The 10,634-nt window shown below is 44.8% G+C and overlaps 1 protein-coding gene across 1 annotated transcript; it reads right to left on the reverse strand.

Moving 5' to 3' along the window:
* Nucleotides 1-1,790: 1,790 nt before the first annotated feature.
* On the reverse strand, nucleotides 1,791-2,424 carry LOC119357447 (deoxyuridine 5'-triphosphate nucleotidohydrolase-like). The gene is made up of 2 exons (XM_037624398.1): nucleotides 2,287-2,424; nucleotides 1,791-2,058 (listed from the first exon to the last, which is right to left on the reverse strand). The coding sequence occupies exons 1-2, from the start codon at nucleotides 2,422-2,424 to the stop codon at nucleotides 1,795-1,797; spliced, it is 402 nt and encodes a 133-aa protein (XP_037480295.1). The 3' UTR covers nucleotides 1,791-1,794.
* Between the last annotated feature and the right edge of the window lie 8,210 nt (nucleotides 2,425-10,634).

The raw sequence follows: 10,634 nt of genomic DNA on the forward strand, positions 1-10,634 counted from the left end.
ATATCCACTCGGATGGATTTGTTCACTCGAATGCTTCACTGACAGTCGGCCTCACTCGCCGGCATTTGGACACATAAGGCGAAGAGGCTACACGTGACCTGTATCATTCGAGGAGCATAACGCCAGACTTCAAGTGTAGTTATAGCGGCAGTTACCAGCAATGCATGTAGCAACTATCCACTTTATCTCTCTTGTAACGTGGCCTTAATGAGGAATGACACACTCTATATAAGCCGCACTCCAGCGTCTGTATAGGGGTTCGCAGCCCTATTGTAATCAGACATGACAGATAAAACACAGCCTAAGGGCTCAAGACGTAGGGCTTTTACCTCTCCAAGAGGGGTCTGAACTCGTAAAATCCGAGTGTCACACCTGTGTCATAGCTAGGTCGTTCCGCCCCTATTCGTACCTCTTGTACTCATTGTCATATTTGTTGGCTCGACAGTTGGCACCCACCATGGGGTTGTGCGTCTAGCGATTTCCGGCATAGGTGGAATTGGCTGTGAGATGGTTTTCGGCGATGATATCGGATTCGGCGCCCTCAGCTTCATCGCCGGCGACTCGGCGTGGCTTCAGGAAGCCCTTGGATGCGGAGTCGCTACCCATCCACGACGGAACAAACTTCCGCGCATCTTCGTATGGAGTCCTCCTCCGACAGCCGTCGGACCTGTACCGAGCGGCACCCCTCCTTCCCACTTGACGCCATTGCAAACGCTCCGGGCGTTCACGGCTCTAGCGTTGGGTCAAGCACGCCGTGGCCCTTCAAATAGCGTCTAAGCAGGTGGCGGTGCTCAAACCTGATGAGCCCACCCTCGATCCCTTCGCATGTCTCTCCACGAGGATTCCATGGATGAATCCAAGTGCGAGAGTATTGAGTCCACTGTAGAGGTTCTTATGGCCGGCACCGAGCACAGTCCTCCCGGATTCACAGGTGCTCACAATGACCTTGAGGGTACATCGCCCGGCCGTGCCAATGATGGCCTAGGGAATGACCTTCGGAACAACGAGTCGTATGTTTGCCAGCCTCTCACTCGGGAGCAGAGGGAAGAGCTGAGACAGAGGAATGAGCGGGCCTTGTTCACTTCGATCACAGGGACGACTCCTGAGGCTATGGCCTTGGAAGCAACGCGTTTGGCAATTGTGGCCGAGCGCGAGCGCCTCGAGCGGCTGCAGAAGTCACTTCATGATCGCATTCGTCAACAACCCAGCTCCAATCAGAGGCGAAGGCAGTTGATTCCGAACAACCAGCTGCAAAATTACCAAGTGCTTCACACTCCGCTGCAAAACTTGGAGCTGGTACAAGGCTACAAGCATCACGCACTACTAGTAAAAACACTACCAGTAGCGTAGGTTTTTTGCATACCAGTAGCGTGGGTACCCGCGCTACTACTACGACGCTACAGCTAACTTTTAGCAATAGCGCGTTTTTTACCTCACGCTACAGCTAAAAAAGTTAGTAGTAGCGTGGTGCCACCCACGCTACCACTATTCCACACCTACGCTACTACTATCTAAGTACTAGTGGCGCCCCATTTACACCTACGCTACTACTATCCAAGTGCTAGTAGCGCCACATTTTTCCTCCACGCTACAACTAACTAACTAGAATTTTTTTTTAAGTCAGATGCAGTATTCATGGATGGAAATTAAGACACGTCCAGTGCAACACAGAACCATCTTAGCACTTGCAGCATTCATGGATACAACATTGAACATATCAACTCAAGATCCCATTTAACATTAGATGCAAACAACTAGACCACTTCTCTAGATGTATCTACCAAGGCTCGGAGTTCATACATCGGTGGATCCCAGCACTCCCTCCCGCCGGACGGTGGCATCGAGGTCCTCCACCTCGGCGACCTCCGGCGTCGTAATGACCTGGACGATCATCTGTGCGGCGCGGTCGCCGGGCTTCACGATGAAGTCCGTCTCCGAGTGGTTGAAGAGCACGACGCCCACCAGGCCACAGTAGTCCACGTCGATCACCCCTGCGCCCATGTCGGAAAGTGAAAACTTGTTAGTTGGCGTCCACATCCAAATCCAGTAGGGTATTTTCTTTCTTTTTAGTACATGCACATGAATCAATAGTAATGCATAATAACAAGAAAAAATAACCATGAATCCTAAAGAAAAAGATCATTGTTTGGGCCAGGTTGATAGTTTCGAGGCACGGTAAAGGATAATATTGGTAAAAGTCTTCATTAACAAGAACAATGGGCTGAGATTTCTCAAATGACATTTGTTTCACCAACAATGATTAATGACGAGGCATGTAGGATTTACCCGAGCAGCATCAGCATACCCTCTGGTTCTTGCAAGAACATGAAGGCCAAGGTTCTTAGCTTCACTGACTAGCACAAGTGCAGCAGCACCGTCGCTGTACATTGAATATATAATAAGAATGGCTTTACAGTTACACATCCAGGCAAATATTGCTTTACATAACTTATATTAACCATGGAGAAAGCCTAAATTCGAGCTACGAAATAATATAGCTTCAGCACACTCTTAAGATGATACATTTACTACTGTAGATATATAGCATAGTTTGACTGCATGCTGCATATACCAAAGGTAATCTGATCGTGTAAAAATAAAGCTACAATGCTACACTAAGAAGTACCATAATTCTAAATGAAATAGTTGAGTTTAGAGGTATTAAACAGACACACTTCGATCACAAAGATCAATATCTACTTGCTTAAATTCAAATGCTTTACTCAAGATTGTGATACCATACTTGACTATGGCTGCATATTAATTACTCTACAATGTTTAAAGGGAGCACATTGTTTATTCATTAGTGCACAATCTTCAGAATGGGCGAAAATTTCAAAAAGATCGCTCACTTACAACTAGCGGTCATCTTCCAAAAGAAATAAATAATACTCCCTACAGAGGGAGGGAGTACGAATTAACAGTTCTAGTAATGCTAAAATAATTACTCCGTACATATTTTTTGTTATTCTACACTCAAAAGCATCCTCAGAAAATTCTTACAGCAGAAGTTGCTCTGCTCACCACCTTCAGGCATATGCATCACCACCTTCAGCAAACACATGCACTAGGACAACCCACGGCCATGGCGCATCAACCAATCAACCAATGCCAATTCTCGGTTAACTTCACTAATAATCAGTACATATTTACTCACTTTCAGGGAACATATGCTATCTTTTGTCTGTACAACATATAAAAATGTAAATACAAGAAATAAAAACAAGATTATATGCAACTGTGTAATGCTCAGAGCACATCTAGAATGACATACTTTATATGCATATCTGTAATGCCTTCGCTGACCACAGTGAGACTAAGATGGATCGAGTTCAAAGTTCAAAAAAAGAAAGATGGATCGAGCTCAACACTGGCTGTACTGCTAATATATATCAAGATGAGGCACTTGGAAAAGAAGAAGTCAGATTGGGAATTAAGCTGAGTTGCTCGTTAGACGACACTGCAAAACCAATGAGGTACAATGTCAATACCCTTACTCCTAGCTGACACGGCTGCTTGATTATTCTGACACATACAAGTATACAACGTCGATCATGTTACCTTTTGTTTTATGCATGATTCAAACTTTGTGTCAGTTGCCAACCACATCTCTTGTCTTATTACGTTACTTATTGAATCCAGCGTTAGGTTCTCAATCAAAGTAGCTATACAGATCAGAGATGCATGGTACATGATTCCTTCTATTTTCAAAACATTGTAAGCATTGCTGGCTCTACTTAAGCAGCTGGCTTATAGCCCTGCAAAGACTAAACCTCAAGAGCAAAGAGCCCTATACTTGCGACATTGCAAGGTGCCACGGACTACTGGCTTGCGTCCCGGAAGTCCTCGTTCTGCCTCTTCTCCTGCTGCCTGCCTCAAGCACATGTAAGCTATTCCGAGTTTATCATTTCTAGCCCTAGTTATTCTTTCTCCTACACAAAAAGGTAAAACATGACATGGAAATTTTGGCAACTATATTGAGTCGATTATTTATCAAATTAAGAAAGATCTTATTTCACTAGTACTCATATATCACAGTACAAATATAGTGTAAATTTTCGACGAAAAAGGGTTTTCCCCGCTTTAAATTATAAAGCAACCACCACATCATAGTTCATACATGATAATAAGTTGAGAGCAGAAAAGTGAAAATAAAATAGTTTGCTGGGGATACAGCACATCACACCCCTAAATCCAAAGATAAACTCCAAGATATAGTGTCAATTTTGGTGTAGTGATGAGCTAATTGAAGAGTTTTGCGGGATGAAGTGGGCCAGAAACCGCTTGCGCCTCTACACACAATATTTTTTGAAAAATATCTACTCACAACATGACGAACCAAAGATTGGAATTGATAGTCGTTAGAGAAGACAAGTTACAAGAAGAGACATGGATCATCATGATGTACTACCTAATGTGCTACGTAATGATATTTATGGTCTGATGTTTCTTGTCGTCATTCCAACAGTTGTTGGCAGATCGATGCGCTCATTCAACGGCAGTTGTTCCTTCAATAATTGGTCAAGGTGGGAGCGAGGATGGCAAACGTTCAACAGCGGCCAGAGAGACCCCCGATAGTCATACTGCGAGAGGCACTGACAAATGACAAGGCATATAGAAATCTACGCATTGTGCATCCAGTAGGCCCTCCGCCCGATCCTGGGGCACTCCTCGCCGCAGATCCAGCGGAAGCAAACGACGCGAGAGGCTTCTGCAAGGGATGGCGCCTGATGGGGACAGGGTGCTCCACATCGCCGCGAGGCTGGAGGATGTCGAGCTAGTGCGCGTGCCATCTCCGTGACCGAGAGATGGCTCAACGCGGTTGATGCAACAGCCAAGAACAACAGAGAAGAGACTGCTTTGCACTGCGCGGCCGCTACCGGGAACGTCGACATGATCGGCGTCGTACTCGCGCTGTTGACTGAGCACGATGACAGGATGAGGCAGCTGTTGAGAGAGCAGAAGGACAACGGGGAGACATGTCTGCACGAGGCAGTGCGTTGTGGGAAAGAGGATGCCGTGCGGATGTTGATCCAGGAGGATGCGCGTGTCGTCCTCGGACCCAACGACGGTCGTGCTCTGGTGAGAATAACCGATGAGCAGGGCGTTTCTCCTCTCTACTTGGCCACGAAACTGCGCCAGCTTGAGATTGTTCAGCTACTCACCGAAGAACAAGAACCAGCCGGCACATATCCAGCTGCGTCCTACGGCGGGCCTGGAAGAAAGACAGCTCTGCATGCTGCGGTTCTCCTCGGCAAAGGTACGATTTGCTTCCCTGATTGATTCGCGGCCGGCCGGTCCCTCTGGCCGAAGCAGAGCGCGCACTTGTAGGCCTCTTTTGGTTCATAGGATAGGATCATCGTAGGAATAGAAATTTTGTAGGAAATAAGATGACATATATCTCAAATCCTATGAGTAGGAGTAGGAAACGAGACGTCATTTGGTTGACACCAAAGGAATTTTTCCATTGAGTCTAGGCTCATTTTTATTTTCCTATGAAATGTGGAGGATAGGAACCAATCCTATGTAGGAATAGGAATCCATTCCTATGAACCAAAGGGCTCTAAAGGAAAAAAATCCTATAAGAATTCTATCCTCTAAAATTCCTATAAAATTCCTCTAAGGCCTCCTTTGATTTGGAGGAATTTCATAGGAATTCTAGAGGATAGAATTCTTATAGGATTTTTTTCCTTTAGAGCCCTTTGGTTCATAGGAATAGGAATGACATCTTATTTCCTATTTCTACTCATAGGATTTGAGATACATGTCATCTCATTTCCTACAAGATTCTTATTCCTATGATAATCCTATCCTATGAACCAAAAGAGGCCTAAGCATTCTCAAAAAAAAAAAAACTTGTACTAGTAACTAAGCTACCCAAGCTGGCTTGATTGACCCTGATCTTTCTATTCAGGAATATTCAACAACAACCGAAATCACTAAAATCCAGTGAATGCAGTTTGCGTTGCGTCTGATTTATTTGAGTTCAACCAAATGTTTTTAAAAGAGAAGAAATATTTGAATTCTTGTGTACTTCTGAAATTACTGAAATATTTGGACCAAATGGTAAATATTTCAGTGTCTACAAATTACTGAAAATTCAGTGAACTTCACCAAAATCTAACCAAGAATGAAAACCGGTAATAACACATGCAGGCACACGAAAGCTGATGGATAGTCGTGCCTCATACATTATTGATTTAATCTGACGGTGATTACAAATTAAGGGGGTACACATGTGTATATTTATATGCTAATAGCACCTCAGGAAGTAGGATTAGGATTTTAATACTATTCGAGTGAGCGATCATGCTTAACTCTAATATTCACCCTAAGCAGATCTCAGCGAACATCTCGCCAAGTGGAATAATAAGGAACTCATAGGGAAAGCAGATTTATATGGGAACACACCGCTTCACCTTTTGGCATCAACCAGTGACAAAATTATTGTGAAACTTCTTATTGATTTGGATGAGAGTGCTGGATACCGTGCGGACTATGAGGGATCACTGCCCATACATGTTGCTGCTGCGAATGGAAGCCTTGAAATCGTCAAGCTCTTGTCTGAGCTTCGTCCCGGCTGCGCTTGGTCGTGCAATAACTTAGGCCAGACTATTCTACACATTGCTGTCCAAGAGAGAAGATACAATGAGGTAAATTATGTTTCCTCGGAACTGAAGTTCGTACGGATTTTCAACATTAGGGATACCGATGGAAATACGGCTCTCCGTATGGCTGTATTGCAAGGACATCAACACATCTTTTGCCAGCTTATGCGGAGGAGGGAAGTATGTTTGAGCTTCACAAACAAGGAGGAGCTTACACCACTTGATCTTGCACAACTGAGCATCCCACCAAGTATTTCATCAACGGTATGTATGTATATAATCCCCCTCGTCTTAATGGAGTCCACACTTTAATTTGCCACTTTCTTATTGTATAATATCTCTTGTTAATTCGATTTCTTTTAACTTAGACTCTAAAGTATCTCTAGTATACGTGTGTGTAGACCAGCTAAATACCCGTGTGTAGCCACGGAAAGACAAAGTTAGACATAGATACGTTGATCAAACACCATTGTAACTCACAATGTCTGCATGCCATGCTTGTTACTTTCTTGCGACAAATATCATCTTGGAGCCCATCCTCACTGCCCTCCTATGCTCCGCGGTCCACTACCGATGGCGGAGGTCATGTTTCTGTGCTCCCATTTCATTGTTGACCATGTGAAATGACATTGGCCATCCCATGCTAGATATTAGTACTTCAATATATGCAATGGCATGACCTACAAATGTAAAAAACAAACGATATCGATATATTTGAAACATATACTGTTTTGTGTTGTAAGAAGAAATAAATGTGACGATTTCGACAACAATTATGCATATTCTCCTAGTAAAACTGCATGATCGCACCTCCGGCTACATCAGGAATTGTCGATTTATGATGTAATAACAAACGTGTGCATGTATGATGCAGAGGTTGGTGGTTTTAGATTTTCTATTGCATGTATATATTTGTTATTACATCATAGATGCATACATTTGTTAATACATGATGTAATAGCAGAAGAACAGCCCGGGAAAAAATGGTACAAGGGTCATATGCATAATTGTTACTCCCTGAACTAAAACCACGACAGTTATTTTGGATCGAAGGGAGTATTATATTTGTTACTCTGCAAAGACCTCCCAGACTGGTAAGTTGGTACTTCTCTGAGGGCACATGTAATTCCATTATTCAGCAGCAAAAGGAGAGCCCCAAAAACAAATGGTATAAAGTCTCCTCCCGTGGGCAGCTCAAGGTGGCCCAAATATAAGGTTGCAAAGTGAAGTTCTTTCTGGGCAAAAGATTGTTGATGACCAATGAGAGCTTTATAGGCTTTGAAAGAAGAATACTGCTCACTGCCTTAGATATAGCTCCATGTATCAAAGCAACCTCTTTCTTCATGGCTAGAAAGATTAGCACAGAGGTTTTCCTTCGGAGTATACACCAGGTAAGCTTTATGACAGCTAGGAAGGTGAAATAGATTCTCTAGATATTCTTGTTGAAGGGCGTGGTGCACAGTCATATTAGCGATCTTGACATAGGTTACCGAGTGACAACATTCAAAATGCAGACATGCATCATGCCAGAGATCAGCCCATGATCAGCACATCCTTTGAAAGGAGTAGGAGCTAGCTAGGGTTCAGAATGGGAGAGATAGTCAGTCAAGACTCCAGCTGTGATGACTTGTTAGTGCTAAGGTGTTACGTGCACAATAGCTTCACTAGCAGCAGGAGTTTTCTTGCAAATACGATGTAGCCGCTCGGTCCATCCTGGTTCATTAAAATGAATCAAAGAGCCTGCGCTTGGGTTTCCAAGATTCCACTTAAGAGTGGTTTTCACCGAACTCTTTAAAATGAATCGCCGTCCGAACATCATGCGTCTGAGAGAGAGCTGACGGGCTGAGCAGAGCGGCTGCCCCGTCAAAGATCATGGGGCGGCGACCAAAGGCCGGGAGACGGAGCGCCCGGCCCTGTGCGATTGAGACGGCCGCCGGACTGCCTGGGCGGCTGACGAACTGCCTGAGAATGAAGGGCAAACCTACGAACTAAGATGAAGAACACTTCTTCTTTTTTAACAGATTTTTTTGACGTGCTTTTTTCACAGATCTGATTACTATGTTATTAATCAATCATTACAATTAACATTAAGAAAAGACAAATCTACCTAACAGCCAATTACCAAAATGTCCTAGGAGAAAAAAAACGAGGATTTATAATGACCAGGGGATCAGTTATATACTACCCACTATTTCAGGTAGTAGGATGCACCGTAAAAAGTCTCAAAATCTAATGTGCGAGAGGCACGTCAGTGGAGCGTTGAGAGTAGCCTTACCCTATAATTTCACTATAATTACTTGGCCTCAATCTCATGGAGAATATTTCAAGATATTATATATTTTCTATTGAGAACTAAAATTAAGTTTGGCGAATGTCATGTTCCTACCATATAGTATCTCACTAATTGAGTTTGTCCATGCCCTTACTCACAGGCTGCTCCGTATTTGATTATGAACAGCCTCATAGTTGCCGGAGCGGACTGGGGCACCTACCGACGCGATCACTTGGCTAGAAACCTGTCAAAACGCGAGGAAGGGAAGGAACCCGAAACGATCGGACGTGATCACTTGGCTAGAAGCATGGCAAAACATGAGGAGGAGAAGGAATCCCAAACGATCGGCAAGTCCGCTGGCGTGCTGGGCGTCTGCGCGGTGCTCATCTTGACCGCCGCATTCGCGGCGCCTTTCGCCGTGGCGCCTTTCTACGATACTAACAAGGAGAAGAGCATGCCTATGCGGTTTGCTTACAGGATATTCGCAATGTCCGACTTGGCCGCATTCGGATTCGCCGCGGCAGCCATATCTTCCTGCACGTTCGCCGGGTTTCCCTTCCTGGACCGGACCAAACGCTTCTTGTACTTCAGCACCGGATACCTGTTCCTGCTTTTCGCCGCCATGTTCATGATCCTCGTCTTCATGGGGGGAGTCTATCTGGCGGTTCGCCCGGTGGTCGACAGCGCCACCCTCACCTACGTCTATCTGCCTGGTGTGCTATACCCATGCGCGTTGCTGCTGATTCGCGCGCTGGGTTCCAGACTGCTTCTCCATATGTGGGCGCTAACCTCGAGGCTTGGTTACCCGGGGTGGTTCTGTGCCCTACCTTGCCTGCTCCCCCCGCCGCGCCGAGGTCGTGACCATATATATCGCGCGCTTTATGTGAGATGCTCGTCCAGGTTCTTTTTCTTTTTCACAGTGTTCATTCTTCTGGCGGTGCTTGCACTACTGTTGGCCAAGACGAGCATACCAGCACGTTAGCTGGTGTGGCACACACCCGCTTATGATTGGTGATCAGAGAGATCTGTGGCGTCATTTCCTGCTTCATGTAACGTGTTTCAATGATCATTGCCTGCTGGATAATGTGTCATTTTTGTCTTGATCTCATGTCGTCCGCCAATGTATTCTCGTGTTTGTGCACTTGTTGGCCGTGTGCATTGCACATCTGATTTTATTTTGTCCGGTCATTATTTGGCTTGCGCTCTTATGGCCCATCTAATCCGCATGGGTTGTAGTATTGGAAGAGATAGGCCACGCGCTTGTCGTTGCCTATTTCTACTTTCCTTCCAAGTTTGATGTCAAACAGATATGCTCTGTCTTGGGCTCAATACACATAGGGCTCGATCAAATTTTGTCACAGTTGAAAGTCCACCCTCAGCATGTAACTGAGGGCCCATTGTCATTTTTTGTCCTAGTTGCAACTCCACATGCATTTTTTGTCCCAATTGCAAGCCTATCTTTGATATGCAACTCGGCCCAACCCATTTTCTCCTATTTGCAAGTCCACCCTCGACACACAACTAGGGGTGGATTTTTTTGTCCCAGATGCAACTCCACCCCTCGACATGCAACTAGGGGATCGTCTTTTTTTTGTTCCAGTTGAAAGTCTACTCTCGATACGAAAGTGGGCCCAAACCACATTTGTTTTGGAACGGAGGGAGTATATGTATTCCGAAAGATGGTCTGAAATCTTGTATTCAGCTAGCTAGCAGTACGCAGCTCTGATTGGAGAAAAAAGGTGAAACGACCATGG

This window comes from Triticum dicoccoides, chromosome 2A (assembly GCF_002162155.2).
Source record: "Triticum dicoccoides isolate Atlit2015 ecotype Zavitan chromosome 2A, WEW_v2.0, whole genome shotgun sequence".
NCBI lineage: Eukaryota > Viridiplantae > Streptophyta > Magnoliopsida > Poales > Poaceae > Triticum > Triticum dicoccoides.

Bases quoted from the DNA above. Each gene is read 5' to 3' on its own strand.
- LOC119357447 (XM_037624398.1), bottom strand. From the start codon at position 2,424: ATGTGTAACTGTAAAGCCATTCTTATTATATATTCAATGTACAGCGAC. The intron at 2,059-2,286 runs GTAAATCCTACA...CTAAAAAGAAAG, and splicing joins GGTATGCTGATGCTGCTCGG to AAAATACCCTACTGGATTTG.